This window comes from Oryctolagus cuniculus, chromosome X (genome assembly GCF_964237555.1).
Source record: "Oryctolagus cuniculus chromosome X, mOryCun1.1, whole genome shotgun sequence".
NCBI classification, from domain to species: domain Eukaryota; kingdom Metazoa; phylum Chordata; class Mammalia; order Lagomorpha; family Leporidae; genus Oryctolagus; species Oryctolagus cuniculus.
The window spans coordinates 102,257,854-102,276,546 of NC_091453.1; the positions used below are offsets into that span (position 1 = coordinate 102,257,854).

At 39.2% G+C, this 18,693-nt stretch overlaps 1 protein-coding gene across 7 annotated transcripts in view; it reads right to left on the reverse strand.

The window, feature by feature from the left end:
* Positions 1 to 18,693, reverse strand: part of TENM1 (teneurin transmembrane protein 1) — an 867,710-nt gene that overhangs the window by 96,048 nt on the left and 752,969 nt on the right. For all 7 annotated transcript variants that reach the window (XM_051827786.2, XM_051827790.2, XM_051827788.2 and 4 more), the window contains 2 exons: positions 16,982 to 17,002; positions 11,875 to 12,107 (listed from right to left, as the gene is read on the reverse strand). In XM_051827786.2, coding sequence (XP_051683746.1) covers positions 11,875 to 12,107; positions 16,982 to 17,002 — 254 coding nt within the window. The remainder of the gene's footprint in view (positions 1 to 11,874; positions 12,108 to 16,981; positions 17,003 to 18,693) is intronic.

The window sequence follows — 18,693 nt, forward strand, 5'->3', positions numbered from 1 at the left end:
CCATATTGGGACCTGCACTGTGGCATAGTAGGTTAAGCCTCCACTTGAGGTACCAGCATCCCATGTGGGCACTGGTTTGTGTTCTGGCTGTTCCTCTTCTTTTTTTTTTAAGATTTATTTTATTTATTTGAAAGATGGAGTTACAGAGAGAGGCAGAGACAGAGAGAGAGGTCTTCCATCCGCTGGTTCACTCCCCAGTTGGCCACAACAGCCAGAGCTGCGCCAATCTGAAGCCAGGATCCAGAAGCTTCTTCCTGGTCTCCAACATGGGTGCAAGGGCACAGGACTTGGGCCATCTTCCACTGTTTTCCCAGGCCATAGCAGAGAGCTGGATTGGAAGAGGAACAGCCGAGACTAGAACTGGCACCCATATGGGATGCTGGCGCTTCAGGCCATGGGTTTAACCTGCTGCACAGTGCCGGCCCATGGCTGGGCCTCTTCTAATCCAGCTCTCTGCTTATGACCTGGGAAAGCAGTGGAAGATGGCCAAAGTGCTTGTGCCCACACACCCACGTGGGAGACCCGGAAGAAGCTCTGGGTTCCTGGTTTTGGATCAGCCCAACTCTGGCAGTGGCTATTTGGGGAGTGAAGCAGCAGATGGAAGACCTCTCTGTCTCCCCCTCTCTGTAGCTCTGCCTCTCAAATAGATAAATCTTTAAAAAAATTAAAAAATTAATCCTATGGACATACTCACAAAAGTGTTCCAAAATATATGAACTAGGTTGTTGTCTGCAACACAATAAAAGACTGAAAACAAGCTCATCAAGAGGCAACTGGTTTAATAAATTATATCCATATGTTGATATATCATGGGATTCTTCCAGAGAGGTATATACATGTTTTTATGGAATGATCTTCAAGGTGTCTTATTAAATGAAAGAAGCAGGATGAGGAGGAATCTATATGGTATTTTTCCTTTTATGTAAGGAAAATATATAATGATCTAGAAGGAATGTCAATAAACTGATGGAATTAGTTACCTTTAGAGAGGGACAGGAGTGTGTGTGCATGTGGTGAAGAAGTCCTGAAAGTTTCTTTTTGTGTCTTTCTCTACAGTTCCACCTTTCAAACCATAGACATGAGTTACATTCATATTCTTATATTTAATTATCAGTAAGGCTTATCTAGATGGTGAGATTACGGGTTGTTTTATGTTTTCTTCTTTATACTTGTTTTTAAAAATAATAACCTAATTAAAATAAATTTTACTACTGGCTTGCCAAAATTCCTTCAAGGTATTCCATCAAGGTATTCCATTTGGGTTTCTTTTTGACTTACAGTGTTGCCCTTGTAGCAGCATTTGAGCATCTGAGCATCTGTAACCTGCTCAGATGAGACTAGCCCATTGCCAGCATTCAGTGCTATGCCCCTCCTTCTTGGAGAGCCCTATCTAGGAGAGCAGAGACCTGGGTCAACAGATTGATCCATAGGACAGGACTGTGTGTGTGTGTGTGTGTGTGTGAGAGAGAGAGAGAGAGAGAGAGAGAATGTGTGTGTCTTTTAAAACAACATATTTTTGAGAATAATCCAAAACCTGTATTTTATTCCATAATTAAACCCTTAATCAATTAAACCACTAACATATTGTGTCTTTTGTTGAATTATAAAAATCATAAATACTTAGAAAATTGAAGAGAAGAAAATAAAAATCTCTTGTAATTCCTTAGGCAGTAATGATCATCGCTAATAGATATACTTTCTTTCAAACTTTTTGCTTACTTTACTATAACACCTTTAAAGATGTAGCAGTAGGGGCCAGCATCATGGTACAGAGGGTTGAAATATATCTTAAAAAAAAACATGTAGCAGTATACATATACAGAGTTTTGTGTCCTGGGCTTTTTCATGAGTATTATTTTGTGAGTATTTTCCTTAGACCTGCAGTGGTGCACCAAGGTTTGGGGTGCATGTGAGTGGTCTGTCTTGGGTGCAGATGGTAAGGGGGAGTGTATTTTCTGCAGACATATCAGAAACAATAATAAGTGTGATGTGTAGTAGGGCTGTGTTTACTATCGCCATGCACTGGAAATTGTACACAATGCTGGTGATCAGATTCTGCCCTCACTGTCCCAGCTGTGATGAGGACTGAGGGAGGAGAAAAGGTTACATTTCCATCTAGAGGAGACAGGTGCAGTGCTGCCCGGGCTAGTGACTCTGAGCTAGCCAGGGCGTCAGTGAAATGCAGAATGCTACTTCACCAGTTTGCTTCTTAGATCTATACAGCTCAGATAAGTGTTCAAACATGCTTGACTCTAAAAAAAGTAGCTGTCCTTCTTATGTGCATATCACTGAAGTCATTTGTGGTGCTGGTGTAAATGTCCTGTGTGGTGCCATCTATAATACTTGGGGTGAACTGGCTGAGAAATGTAATCAATTGTTCAATTATAAAATAAAAATGGACTTTATGACTTCATTCCAACTGTGTTTTAGCCCATGATGATGTTACATTATGAATTTCCAAAGACATTTTGGTTTGTTGCATGTTCTCTGAGTTTTATATCTACCTGTTAATTTACCCAGTATTTCTGGAAGATCAATGAAGCTAAAAACATCTTCTGATGACTCCTCTGTTGTGGAGTGAATATTCTGGATTCCCTGGGAAGTCAACACACTATAGATTCAGATTCCTTCAAAAATCAGCAGAGCACACTAGACTCATCAGGAAATGGCTTCCCTATGTCTTTGATTTTATAGTCAGCTCCATGCATTTGGTAAACATGAAATTACTGGGTCAGCTTATATTGATGTTGGAGCAATATGGGGCCATGATCAAAGCATGAACTCTAATACAGTTTCATGTTTAGAACCTTAAAAACAAACATTTTGCATCGAAAGAAATTTTCTAATTAACTTCTGAAGAATTTGTACATTAAAACATCTCACGCTGCTGGAGAAGACTGATAAAGCAAACGTACTACCTTCTGCTGAAGAGAAACTGTATTTAGAAGGAACTTGCTATTCTCATAAAACTTTTAATAGGAAGAAGTGAATCAAATTCCTTAATTACCATTTTATGGTTGGTAAAAGGGCAAATTACATGCCATCCATTTCTAAACTTCTAAATGTCTCTGGTGCTTTTAATTAAAGCTGCCATCTAGAAACTACTAAAGCAATTTTACGCAATTAGTTATTTATAGGTTACCATAATACAACACTCAAAATATGATTTAAGTGATTTGCAGCCTGCTAGTGTGTGATTTCCATCATTTTTGGGGGGAGGGGAAGCTCTTCTTTTTAACCAGCTGAGGCTATTCTTAAGTGGTCAGATAAAGGTGTGGCACTGAGCAGCTGTGATAAGGAAGGAAAGTTATTCTGGCTACCGATCTTGTAGGGGCCCAAATTTTATTCCAGAGGACATTGTGGAGGTAAAGTATAACATTGTTATTTTCCTACCTCTCTTCACTTGTGTTACCATTCTGCCATATACCTAGTTCCACATTTCCTCTGCTACCTTGAATAGATCCCACCTAGAGTTGTTCTCAGGTGACCTCATCTACCCAAACGTATTCATTTTGAGTTCCTTGACCTCAAGGCCCTCATAAAGTGTTTTAATTAGGAATTAATATGCTGTTCTTCCAGGTAATTCTCTGAAGCAAACACCAAGTTTGCATCTGAAGAAAATCCTCGGGGAATGAATTTGATGGTACAAGAGTAGGCTGCTAAGGGAATTATTTCGGTTAGGTGGGGGTCCCCAAAATACAACATGTACAAGGAACTAGCACTAAAATTACTGCATGTCAAAGTCAAGAGGGTCAGCTAGTCAAATGCAATACCTGAATTCCACCCTACCTTGACACTTACTTCTTTTGTGGCACCATTTCTACCTAGAAATCATCAAGTATTGGATTCACCTATAAGGGCATGAAGCTTTCCTCCTTCCAAATTAAAATAAACTCAGAATAAAAGATCATTTAATAATGTGTCTGTGGCTTTATAAAACTTAGAAGTCTTCTCAACAATGGTTATCGCCCAGACCAAATAGGCAATTAGCTAGAGCTAGGCGTAAGTGCCTTCCTTTTGTCTGACTCCGCCCACCAACAGCTCATGGCTTTAGAGATGCAACAGAAAAGGCATAAAGGTTTTCAAGCTCCAGCTGCTGTCATAATCTAAGGTCAAAATATTTTATCCATTATGAGCAGATGAATTAACCCAACTGTACATAAAAGGAGTTTAATGGTCACATAATAGGCCTCTGTTGCAGTTACAGTAAACGGAGAAACCAATAACTTAGTTTAAGAAAGAAATCTCCCTAAATGAAAAACAATTCAGGATCAGGGAGGGATAAAGAGCTAACATTTTTCCTGAATTTTAAGGCTTGTCAAACATATTTTTCTCAAGATAGTTCTGATTCTAAATCAAGGAGGTTGGAGGAGCACTCGCATGGGAAACCTTGAAACTGAGCTGGGAATGATTTGGCCATAGGTGGTAGTGATACAGGAAATAGGCAGGGAGTTAAGGAAAAAATGAGTTAGAAGATTTTCCCACAGTTTCTGTCTCATAGTGCTGCACTTTAACTCCACCCTCCTTGCATGCCAATCCAGTATGCCAACGTCCCCATGATACACCTGCATCACCTCCAGGACTGAGAAGGAGGGGGCATCATGATGAGCACAAATAAGCTGAACTCCACAGGGAGACACCATGAAGCTCTCAGAAAATCTCATGCACACTAAACACTACCTAAAACTCCACCCTGTTTGCATATTTAATTAGGGCACCACCCTCTTCCCCATAAAGGTGACTTCTGGACTTGGGAGCCTCCTTTCTCCTGCCTTCCTCCAGGTTTTCTCTTCATGGGTAGCTCTTTGGCCCTCTCATAGTATTTCTCCTCATACTAATTATTCCATTTTTAATAAACTCTATTCTCACTTATGCACATTACTTATACCTCTGTATTGAATTTTTATCTCACTTGGGGGCAAGGACTTGGAATAAAAACTGGGGAACAATAGTAGAACGTTGAGCTTAGCAGAAAATAGACTTCATTAAATGATTCTCCCAAAGCTTTTCCACTTATCTCAAAGCCTGACTGAGATACTCCCTCATTTTCAGCAGAACAGATCCACTTCCATAAGCTTGCTGAGCCTGTATCAGAATAGAGAACCTTCAACCTTCTACCTCTTCTTATCTATAAACTTATCCTCATCCCTATACTTACATATAATCCTAGGAGGATCTCTTCATTTTCCCCTCCTGTCCAAGGCCTACTGTCTTCCAGTTTCCCTCGGCCCTTGTTTCATCATTTGTTGCCTGTCTTACATATTGATCTACATGCAATGACATTATATCTTTTATAGAAAACCTCCCTGAGCTCCAAAGTCTCCCAGTACATAAGTACTGTATACCTCACATTCCACTTCAGAAGAGTATCTTCACTAGTGATATTTATTTTCTCATCTCATGTTAGCTCATTAAATGACTAAAATCTAGTTTCCTCTCCAATTACCAATAAAACCACCAATGGCAGACTCACCAATGGACCCATTACCTGAGCTAATGTCTCCTCATGGGTGACATTTGATACTGTTTTCCACACCTCCTTGAAGCAAACTACTCCCTTGGTTTCCTGGACACCATGCTCTCTTGGTTCAGCTCCTATTTTCCTGAAGGTTTCTTTTCTCTTTTGTTAGATTCCCTTCCATTGCCTAACTTGCAAGTAAGTAGAGCTTCCTATGGCTTCTTGGCCTCAGCTATGCTCCAGTACATTTATTGTCCAGTTACCAAAATAGTAAAACAAACAAACATGTATCAGATGATTATGTCATACCCCTGCCTCAAATCTTTGGTCCATAAGTAAAAATCCTAGCATCCTATTCCTGCCCCTACCCTTCCTATTACCCTCAAATATCTTTATCCTAATGATACTGAATTATTTTCTACTTCCTAAATAAGCCATTCATTTTATTGATGCTTTGGCTTGTTTGTAATTTTATTGAGGGTTGTCTCTAGCATTGGTCCAAATGGCTATGTCACAAAGGTAAATAATCTACTAAAGCAATATAGGAAAAATCTTACTGCCCCCAGTTGCACAGGATAACCAAAAGAACACATTCATGTTCATTTCTGTACTATATTTTTGCCCCCATAGATGTCAGTGATCTCAACAAGAAGTCATTGATTATCACCTTAGTATCTTCATTCACTTAAATATAGCTTTCAGAACAGCATGGAGATGCCAAGGAAATGGGTAGAGTTTCAGCAAGATCTGAGTAGGGACCAAAGCAAATTGTTTGTGTCTAAGCTTCATCATACTCAGATTTCTTAATTGTCAATAAAGTGAAAATGAATTCTGTATGGTTAGTGCCAAGAATACCCTCAGGGCCGGTGCTGTGACATAGTGGGTAAAGCCCCTGCCTGCAGTGCCAGCATCCGATATGGGCGCTGGTTCAAGTCCTGGCTGCTCCACTTTCAATTCAGCTCTCTGCTATGATCTGAGAAAGCAGTAGAAGATGGCCCAAGTCTGTGGGCTCCTGCACCCTTGTGGGAGACCTTGCTCCTGGCTTCAGATCGGCCCAGCTCCAGCTGTTGTGGCCAACTGGGGAGTGAACCAGCAGATGGAAGACCTCTCTCTGTGTAACTCTGCCTTTCAAATAAATAAATAAATCTTTTAAAAAAAAAGAATACCCTCAAACAACTTTTGGAAGTTGTTGAGACTTAAGGATCATTTCCTACCCATGGGACAGCTCAGAGGCTGCTTCCATTCATTCTGGATTCAGAGGTTGGTTTGCTTAAAGACATATGTGAAAATAGAGATATAATCCTTGGTGAGGTCCAAGAAAACCAAATTAAGTCATTGATTAATTTCATCCTGTCCAGTTACTGCTTCACCTTCGGTATCTACTTAAAAAAATAAATGCATTCGGCTTGTCACAAATTTTATTTTATATCCCCACCTAGTACCATTTCACATTCTGCTTAAGTACTTGGTCATCTATTACATGACTCATTAGTTTGAGTTCTCCGTAGAATTAAAGAAAGTTGCAGTAAAAATAATAAATGGAACCTAAGTTTCAACGACATCATCCATGCATGTTTTAAAAGCATCTTTCAAAGTCAATTCAAACTCATATACAATGCCAGGGATTAGCACTCAGTCAACCTCTTTGCTAAACTTTTTTTCTTGCTCCATTACATTGAAGAATTGATGAGTAAAATGGAAAATGTTTCTCTTTATTGGGATTCAAACCAAAGTGCATAAAACTGAATCAGATAAAGACTCTTTTCCAGGAGAAGAACCCAGGGGCTATCATATAAGATTTTATTTGGGGATGTTTCCATTTTTCCTTCAAACAAAATTTGTAGCTACTACTGTACTGAAGAAATTTAATAAAATGAAGATTTCCTGCCTTAGTCCCTTAAGGAAAATTTAGTGAAGTTCCTAATTGCAGTATCTACCAAAGAGATGTGACAAGGTTTCCTGGAGATTTATTTGGCTAATTACATTTACAGATTACACAAATGCTATGTAGTGTGGTATTGGTACACTACTAGGTCAGAAAAATCAGAGAAATTGCTTTAATAGGAAAAGGAAATGACTAAAAGTTATTTGCCCCGTAAATAAAGGAAATTTGTTTGCATTCAATACATGTCATGAGGCTGAAAAGCATTTTCCAATATTTCCAAGCTTCCCAGAGATCATAGATTTTTGTGGAACGACTGTGGTATAATGGAAGCATCATGGGTTTTTGGAATAAGGCAGACCTGGTGTGAACCCCAATGTTGTTACCCGTAAATTGTGTGACTCTGGGTAAATGTCTTTTTTTTTTTTTTTTGACAGGCAGAGTGGACAGTGAGAGAGAGAGAGAAAGGTCTTCCTTTTGCCATTGGTTCACCCTCCAATGGCCGCCGTGGCTGGCGCACCGCATTGATCCGATGACAGGAGCAGGTACCCATCCTGGTCTTCCATGGGGTGCAGGGCCCAAGTACTTGGGCCATCCTCCACTGCACTCCTGGGCCACAGCAGAGAGCTGGCCTGGAAGAGGGGCAACCGGGACAGAATCCGGCGCCCCGACCGGGACTAGAACCCTGTGTGCCGGTGCCGCAAGGCAGAGGATTAGCCTAGTGAGCCGCGGCGCCGGCTGGGTAAATGTCTTAACCTCCCTGAGTCTCTGTTTCTTTCTCTGTACAGTGGGAATAACACTATTTACCTTGCACTTCGCTGTGAAGATTAGAGATAGAGTGTGTTAAATATCTAGCACAGTGTACAGCACAGAGTAGGCTCTCAGTAGGTTACAGCTGTACTTATTTTAAAACATCAGAGCTGGGAAGGAGGTCATCCTGAGCACTTCAGTTTACAGCTGAAGAATCTCAGGACTCAGTGTTTAAATGCCCCACATCACAAAAGTAGTCAATGGCATTTTATGTCTTTTCTAGTGTTCAGTGAAATGAGATTCCAATGCGGTATACTGACTTTCACAGGATCATTCAAGGAAACATGGGCATTACATGAATAAACAAGAAAAGTCCAGACTGTACAAGCCAGTATGCACCATAATTTGCCGCCATTTTTCACAAAACAAAACAAACCCAGAATCTCATGGCTCCGCCTTTTTATCTTTTGCTGACTGGCTTTAACCCTATTTGATAATTTACTCCAACTTTAGGCTGTATGATCCCCCAAACAAATTTTATTTTATCCTATTTTTAGAATAGATTCAGAAAGTCTACTAGCTGCCTTGCAGATTAACATTTACTTGACTTACCTTGTATAATTAAAGACATGTTGGAGAGTCTTCCCATAATTGCAATATGTTGCTTGTTAAAGTCTTAGAGCAAGCTTTCTTTCCTAACCTAGAAATGGTGCTCCCTAGATGTACATTTCCATTTTCTACTGATCTACAGCTTTTCTTTATGAGCTTCTAGATAGAGGGGGAAAAATCAAACTTCTCCTTAAAGAAATCCATTGAACACTTGCTCTCTTCTGGGGGCGGGGGGGAGGAAAAAGCTGATGTGCATAGTAGCTGCAGAGCAAAAATAAACAAATTGGGCCTTCTTGGGAGACAAAGAACCTACAGGATAACCTCAAAGATGAAATTAACAATCAACAGTATCCTCCTTTCAATTTGCACACTATGATTTAATAACCTCTTGCCTGATTTTGCCTTCTATGGAAGGCTATGAAATTGCCCTGAAGCATTCCACACAACGAGAATCTCAGTTTTGATTCACTGACAAGGGTGAATTCTGTCTGTATTCGGCATGGAGATGGGTGCCATAGCTGAGCACCTGAGTGTTCTGAGCAGCATTTTCAGAGTGACTGATGTCTGGACATACATTTTGCCAGATGAGTGACTTTAAAGATCACCAACAGGGTCTTCAAATACTGTTAGCATGGTTGAAGGAGATGTAGCAGATACCTGTAGTGTGAATCACACATCCCACTCCTTTAAGCATTCTAGTTTAATCAGTGGACCAGAGCAGAGGCTGACAACACCAGCTTCAGGAATGTTATGTAAAAGCTGTCCTGGATGGCTTAAGACATTCAGCTCTGTCCTAAGCCTGGGCTAGGAGTCTTAGGGCTCCCCCATAACTTTGGGATAAATGAAGTGCAGTGCATTATGGTAAAGACCACTCTCAGATAGCAAGATCGGTAACTCAGGCCAAAGGGAAATGCACTACTAGCTATGACAAGAAGAAAAACTTAGTTTAATACTAGTTTTAATAGATATATAAATTTTGGCATTCTCATTACTGATGCTTCAAGAGTTCACGTAAATCTTGTTCATCAGGACTCTTATTGCTGCTTTCCAAGCCACACACACACACACACACACACACACACACAGCTGCAGTGAATCAATTATTTGCTTTCTTTGGAAAACCCAAGATATTCATTCTCTGTGTGGCAGGTTGAACGTGGTAGGTGAGTTGAGTGGTTCTTGTACTAGCAGTAACTCAGGAGGATGTCAATTTCAGGTCCAATACAAGCTTGATTTCTCCCTATTTCTTATGCAGAAATTCTTATAATATCCACATGAGTTTTAAACTTGTGTTAAAGGTGAGACCAAGTTTAGTGTATTTCCTTGAAAGATGGGCCAATTACATGTTGGACCTGAGTTATTCATTCACTCATCAAATGCTTGCTGTGAACCATTACATGTAATAAATGAGAACTGGCACAGAGAAAAAAAGAAACACTTTACTATAATACTTGGCCAGCAGTGGTGGGGGTGGGGGTGGGGGTGGCATGGGGCCAGGAGAGCTCTCTTATATCTCTTATGTTTTTGTTGCCTCCTTTAAACACCACTGAAGTTCTTTTTGGGAATATTTGGCATAGATATGAATTACTTAATTGATAAGTTGGACAACAAGCAGGTGAGCACATGCAGTGGATGCCGCACTGTGCTAGAAGTTGGTGGGAAGGTAGGGAAGATTAAAAAATATTAGATGCAGTTTCTCATCTTGAGTAATTTACTTTGGTAGAAAAACAATCTCCCATTCATGAAAGAACTGGAAAGAAAAAGGCGGCAAAATGTAATCAAGGGCTAATTGGGTAGTACAGATGCTGTTAAGGAAATTGAGATTTAATGGGCTGGGGTTAGCCAGAGAAGATTATGAAAAACAAAGACCTTGAAGAAAGCAAAAGCTTTAAGCTTTGATAGTAGTTGGAATTTAATTCCAATATAGCAAATGTCAAATGGCTAAAGAGTAACTTCATAATATTTGCAATAATAAATTACCATCTAACAGATTAAACACATTGACCTCACTACATTTATTGGCATGAAAACATGTTCATCCTACATTAAGTATATAAAGCAGGCTATAAAATAGCATTGAATAATATGAGTCCATTTTTAGGGAATTAAAATATATGATATGCACAGAAAAAGTCTAAAAGGACAAACACTAAAAATTTAATGGAGGTTTTCTATATATGGTAGGCTTACAGGTAATTTTAATGAAACTTTTTTCCTTTTTTCTTCAATAAATGCTTATTGTTATTGCAATAATTTTAAAAGCACATGGCTTTATAAAAACTAGTACATGAGTATATTTTAAAATGTGTGCACATATATCTAGGAGAAGGAACAGTGAAGTGATTAAATAATAAAGAGACAGTGTATGTAATACATGATGACAGACTTAAAAATCAACTATCCTTCAGCTTAGTGGCCTAAGATGGGCTTATGATCCAAGACTAAAAAATCATGATTTTACATTACACTGAGAGACAGATATTTGCTCATTAAATTCCAGGGGGTAGAATTGAGGGTTGGTCCTTGAAGATTGAGAAATGAATTTAGTACCAATAAAAGTAAGGCTGAGCTTCCATGGAAGGCAAAAGAAAAAAAAAAGGGGAGGACTATGTTATCTTAGAGGTGCTATAAATAAAATATATAAGTAGCTTCCAGAATGATTTAGATAAATTAGTGTAAGAAAGGGTCATTAAAATTTGTTAAACCTCAGCCAGAAGAAGTGTTTAGGGTCTGTAAGATATTCCACATATTTGACAGGGGTAGAATGTGGGCACAGACTTGCTCCCAACCAATGCAGGCCACAGAGATAAAGCAGGTTTTCTGCTGAGCAAGGTTAACCCTTTAGATGTTGGGCTGTGAGGAGTTTCCAGGAGGACTCCTCACAGGGTGGTGGTGGTGGTGGTGGTGGTGGTGGTAAGAAGATTCTGGGCAATAGATATTTATCAGCTAGAAAGAAAGAATTTCAATGTCTTAATAACAGTTACAGCCATAATAACACATACTAGCTAAAAATTAGTCTTGGATGTGCCTATCCTCTGAGATAGACTTCAGAACAGGTGTCCGTCAGAAGCAGAATATTCAGATGGATGGATGGGCTACAGTGTAGTGATGGTTTTAGGATTTCATGAAGTCAAGTGAAATCTTTAGATGACCAAAGGATGTTTTTTTTTCTTACCTCGAGGGCTGTTCAACGAAGCTTCTGATGCTCTCCCACCATCTCCACAGTGGCTCTGGTCAAAGGGAAGGCACTGGTCACCTGTTCCTGCTACCACTTCAAAATTCTTGGACAAATCTTTTGTTTCCACAAGAGATCTCAACTTGTAGACTTTTCGAGTATTGGTGTCTGATAGATAGAGGGATTCAGACATAGGGTCCATAGCCAGGTAATATTTGTGAGCAGGACTTGTGCTAAGGAAGAGAAAAATAAAGTTATTCAAAGCAGTTTGTTCAACATGTACCCCCTGGGGTCTGCCTTTGTCACAATTGGAAAAAGCCTCATAATAGATGAAAGAATTCATGTATCTTCCTTTTTATGTACTGAGAGGATGAATATCTCTTTGCTTTTCTAGTAATGGGTCTAGGTATGAAAAAAATCCAATGTCTGCTGTTTATCTGTAATGATGCTGACATTTCAATACCATTCATTAGGGGATAGAAAAAAACAGAACACAGAAAATCTCAGGATATCACATTTCTCATACTTTTAATACTTGTTTATCAAAAAATTACCAACTAAATGACTTCCTGAATATCTCACTGTCACCTCCAACTCAACAAACCCAAAACAGAAGTTATTTTCTTTTCCTACCTTCCCCATGCCTCATAAACCTACTCCTTTTCTTCTGGGGCCCTGCTTTCCTTTTATAACTGACCACTACAATTCTCTGATCCATTTTTCCTTCTTTCAGGGCATAATAGAACTAATTACATTTAACCTTTTTCAAATTATAGTCACAATTACATGATTGTGCAATCACATAGCCATACTCCTGAAGGTGACACTAAAGTTACCCTGAGTAGATACAGGCATTCCTGAAACTATACAGTTAAACATCGATAGGGCGTCATATGTTATATCTATCTGCATAGATATGTGAGATCACTCATTATTTTGATTCCTCCTACTTAATTTATTTTTTGGTGGCTGCAGTAATTTTGGTTTGGGGGATACTTAACATGAACTGCTTACATCATTCAAGCCCTAAACCTGGAAGTTGTCTCTGATCCCTCCTTTTCTCCCCACATGCAACTGTCTGTAAAATAGTTACGTTAGTTCTAACTTTCATCATCTCTGGCCTAGAATATTTTCTATAGTCTGGTACACAGGAAAGTTTTTTGTGGAATCTTAAATTCACTTTTTCCTACACTATCTCCATGATTATTGATTGCTTGGCTCTCATCTTTAAAACCCTTTTACTATTCTTTTCTTCACTTAATTTTCACTTGCCTCTCAAGCTTTACTTAAGCTTCATTGCCTGAAGGAAGCTCCCCTAAATCTCCAGTCTGGTTACTTGCACTATGCTTACCTGTATTCTGGGAATTACACGTTAGATTTGTTCATGTGTTTGCATCCCTACCCAATAAACTATGAGAGGCTGGAGGAGAGCAACCTTGTCTTGTTTATCTACTGTGCTCAATGCTCAGAAATCTGCCTAGCACTAAATTTTCTAAGCCTAAACCAGAAGCCACTGTTTCCCCCTCCTTCTTTCCACCATTCCCCACATTCAGTGAAGTGTAGTTTTAAAAAAATTCTACCTCCTAAAATCTTCACCAGTCTGTTGGCTTTTTCTTAACCTCTGATGTCATTATTTTTCATCTGAATTCCTTCCTTGGTACTATTTCTACATTGTAGACTGGCTTATAAACTCAGTAAGAAGCATTTACTAAGGGAATACACTGTATCCAAGAACTGCGCTGAGGTCTAATATGGTATATTGCTACTTGTATGCAAGATACAGTCCCTTTCTTCATGAAATTCAGTCTAAGTCCAAGCATTAAGAGCACTACAGAGAGAGAAATGAGCAGGAAGGCTATGAGCTAGCAGCACCTTTCACATGATATTAGCTCTATTCTTTAGAATTAACTGAAATCCATACTTTATTTAGATTTCTTTAGTCTTTTTTTTAAACCTAATGTCCTTTTTCTATTCCAAGATCTCATTCAGAATGCCACATCACATTTAGTCTTCATGTTTCCTTGGGCTATTCAGGGCTGCGACAGTTTCTCAGATGTTTCTTGGTTTTGATGACTATAACAATTTTGAGGAGTACTGGTCAGAGTTTTTTTTGGTAGGATACCCTCTATGTGAATGTATCTGATTTTTTTTTCCCTTGGAGGTTAAGAGCATTTAAGTGGAAGGCCAGAGATAAAGTGTCATTCTGATCAAATCATATCAAGGGTACATAAAACGACATGATGTATTACTGATGGGCTGACCTTGATCTCCTAACTGAGGTAGCGTTTGTCAGGTTTTGCCACTGTAAAGCTACTCTTTCTCTGTCATGTTCCATATTACACTCTTTGGGAGGAAATAACTGTGTCCAACCAACATTTCAGAAGTAGGGAGTCATGCTCAACCTCCTTGAGGGTAGAGTGTCTATATATAAATTATTTGGAATTATTCTGAATGGGAGCCATCTTTTATCCTCCATTTATTTGTGAATTCAACCATTTATTTATTATGGATTAATGGATGTTTCTTTTGAGAGTTGCATTAAATCCAATGCCACTTCATTTTGTTGTTCAAATTGTTCCAGCTTTAGCTATTGGGAAGCTCTTTGTGGTGGCTTGTGTACCCCTTTGCCTTTTGAAGCTTTTAGGTGTTAGCGCTGCCTTACTTTTTAGCACTGTGAGATGCTCTCGGCTTAACTCATATAATGCCTTCTCCAATTCTAGAATCAGCCATTTCTCCAAAGACGTCTCATCTTTTATTGGAGAATGGGTGCTGAGTGTAAGTGCTGTTTTCCAACATGGCTCTCTTTCCAGCACTGTGAATGCTTTGTAGGCAGGAACATAGGCATTTCTCTATCGTTAGCACCAACACAGCGGCATGGTTGGTGTTTAGTGAGTGTGGAACTGAGCTGAACTGTAGGATATGAAACCAAGACATTTAGTCAAGCAAAATGGAGGTAAGATGATCCTCAGAACCATTAAGATACCTTTAAGGACGGGCATGTTTTTAATTGCATTTGTAATTGCATTTTCTAAGCATATTTATGTATATTAATAACAATAAGGCTAGAAAGTACTCATTTGAGAATCAGTTCATAGTTTTCATTGGAAAAAAATCAGGTCCAATTGGAATACTTGATTTTTTTCTACTTACCTTCATTGAGTAAGAGAATCCAGTAGATTCCAGGGACATCTTCAACCCTGGAATCTCCATGACAGGTGCTGTAAATAAATGTAAAGGGCCCCAACCGACTCCAGAACTGAATTGGCATTCATACCAGACAAGGCATCTCTGTAGCAAAGACTGCTTGAACAGGGATTTGAGTAAAATTTGAACATATTTAGTGGAATTTTTGCCTTCAGCATAAAATTTGTCTAAGTATTTAGATCTTTTTAGACTAAAGAAGGGGGTCACAATTCTTCCCTAAAACAACTTCAATACTTTGGTAGCCAGTTTGTGGAGTTTCCACAGAGCCAGATTAATCATGCTTTGTTTAGGAAGAGTCCATAGGCTATTTTTTCCAAGAGAAATGTTATTCGCACAAACTACTTAGGAATGCATTACATTCATTCATTATTGAATATTCCCAATGTGCCTGCAAGGGAAGTTAGAATTAGCATTCTCCTCAAATACCAGCTGGGGAAAACCAGACACAGAGGGGCTTGCCCAGGGTCAGTAACGAATCTGGGCCTGGAGTGAGATTAGATCAGATCTAATCTTATGACTATATGCAAAATACCATCAGGTGCTTATTATTCTGAAGGTGACCAAATAAAATAAAATAAAATAAAATAATCAGTGTTCCTGCTTTCTTCTGAGCAACATGTTCTATTTTGTTCAGCTAGGGTATTCTCAAACTTTGTGTACTGGCCTTTAGAAAATGGAATAGTCCAACATACCAAATTCAAATCTGATTGTTATTTTCTTGACAGTTAACAGGAATGTCCTGTATATTTTTATGCAATTTCTTGCCATTTCATGCCATTTCCCAAGCGCATTTCAACTCTTTTGAGACTGATTTCTTTCTACTTTCTGAAAACATGCTATGCCAGAGAAGAAAAACCACTGGACTATATTCCAATTTGCTTTAATCTCTTGTGTCTAAATACATATTGAAATGGGGATATGTGAATATTTCTTTTGTAACTTAGGTGTTAGATTTATTATCACCTTTTGGTTAGTTTTACATTCAAGCAATGCCCTTCAACTTCGCAAATATCACTTCATCCATACTAGCTAAAAATCACATGGATTGTTAAATGGGCAATTAATGCTTATAATTAATATTGTGCAACACTTTACCAGTAAGCAATTTGACAATCAACTTGATCTGCTTAAGGAATCAGTAATGCCAAAGTAGTAGGCTGATCCTGTGCACTGGCATTTAGGAGGTGGCATATCCAAAATGAAACTCAAATTAAAAACCCAATCAGTGCCATTTTGATAATAATTGGCATTGGAGAGTTGGCAAATTCAATTTTCTCCTTTGCAATATCAGGTAATTTAGAACAGTTTTCACAAGTGTAATGCATAAACAAATTGAAAAGAAATACGATGAATTTTGGAGTTACATGGCATTGTTGGTAAATGATCAGTTTAGAATTTTTTTGTATTACTTCTTTTTAGTGGGAAGAACTAGAAACTATAAAGTCACATAAAAGAAAAAATCTTATTAAAGAAGGTCATTGTGGTCACTGTCTCTTAATATACTTGTCAACTATATTTCTGGCTCTAGGGAGATTGCTGTATTACCCCTCTCTCTACCTGCAACTTGAAAACATCAAATGTGTTTGAACTTATGGACTCATTTGTGATAGCACCTTAGGGAAACATAATGAGACTTAAGGCTTTGCTTTCCCATGAAGTACTGAAGTGCCAGTTTTCACTTATCTTGTTTTCTTTTCAGTATGTTCCGTTCCTCCGGCAAGTCTACTTTGTGCAGCCCTCTTCTTTTGGAGGATACTTACCTGCATCGTAGCTTCCAAATTCAACCTTCACATTATCCCTTTCAACTTACTTAAGAAGCACAATTTCCCTGTCAGCACATTATTAGAAAGTGGTCTTTCAGGCAACAGGGGTTTTTAGGCAGCTGCCCACGTGATTTGCTTACCTATGTCTGGTATCTCTGTTTCTAGGGTGCACAAGGTATCCACGAGTGGCAAGTGAAAACAAACAGAGAGTCATCAGTGTTATTCAACAGGGCAAATCTACCGGACACACCAATTCCTAACACAGCTTGTGGCTATTCCAGGAGGATTCAGGCAAGTACACAAGGCAATCCCTCCGGGCCTCTCCTAAGATGGTGTGAAGGTGAGTGTGTATTTTGCTGGAATAGAGCAAAGTTCTAAGGCAGGTTTTTCAAAAAGTTCTCCCTGGACCATTTGCACATCTGCAGTTTCCTGGGACTCTCCCCAGTCCTTTTTTAGAATTTTATCATAGGGGTAAGGTCTAGGAGTTTTATTTTTAACCTCAGGTGGTGATTGTGAGGCAGAGGAAAGTTTAAGAGTCACTTGTATAGAAGTTGTAGAAGCAGCCACTGCAAAGGGTCTGATCATTCTAGGCTCTGTTTTGATAGCCGTTATCACCCCTATCAAAATGGGGTATCACTGTGTCTGAATATCAAGTCATAAGTACAACAGGCATCCCAACCCTAACTGCAAGTTACTTGTCTGTTTGCAGGGACAAGACCGGGACATCTGTTGTGCATATTTCTTACCAATATTAAAAATCTTAATCTTTCTAATGTACAGGGTTTTCTCTTAAACCATGAGAGAATGTGCCTGGCATCAAAACTGCTGCATCCAAACAGCTTCAACAAAACAGCATGTACATCAACTCTTAAGGCCTGTGCCTTCCAGTCATCCTTGCTCCATGGGGCCAATTGGAGTGGGCAGAACAGAACTGTCAGGCCAGAAGCAGCAGAGCCCTTTGCATCCCCTGATCTGCGAAGCCTCTTGACACTGGGTGTTGCCTAGGGCATTTTATTCTGGAACCTGGTATGAGGCTTCTCAGACACAGGGCACCTGGTATTTGGGTACAGGCCTGACTCCGGGTCAAGTTTGCTTGGAATTGAAAGGCTGTAATCTGTGAAACACAATCATTTTAATTTTAAAATCCTTTTAAATCTAGCCCTATGTCATTTTGAATACATGAAGATAACCTTTTTTTTTTTTTATCTGCACTAGAAAATGTTCTCATTCTTTGGAATTTCAAGGAAGAAGAAAAGATATAAAGTTATTTCATTCGAAGCTATCTGCTACCATGTGTTCAATTCTTTTTAAAAAGACCCTTTCTGGGACTTTGCTAGTTGGGGTCAGAGGTCAGCAAAGGTGTGCTGACTTTTCAGTTGCCCCGGCCCATCTCCAAAGGGTAGATAGCCTCTGGGTTGACACAAAGGTCAGCTGGAAAGGATGGGGAGCTCTGATTTGAAACCTGGCCTCGGGCATTTGCACTTCTTCCAGTTTCTTTGTCTCTAGACATTTGGTTTGTTTTTGCAGGCTCTGAATTACAGGGCGAGTGTGCTTGAGGCTGGTGCTCATTGCTGTAATGCAGTTGATCTTCCTGAAGAAAGTTTAGTTGTGAAAGTACTAGAAGGGCCTCATTAAAATATAGCTTCATCTCCAACACATTCTTGTGGCAAGGAACCATTTGTCTGGCTACAAAGAGTTTCGAAAATCTTAGGTGACAGCAAGGAGCGGGGAGAGGGGTGGTTTGACTTTCTTGCAGCTGCTTCTGATCCTGCCAATAATGTCACTGTGAATTTGGAAAGATGTCCCACATTATGCAGAGCAGCTTCGCTCATTAACATCTCAGAGGGAGGAA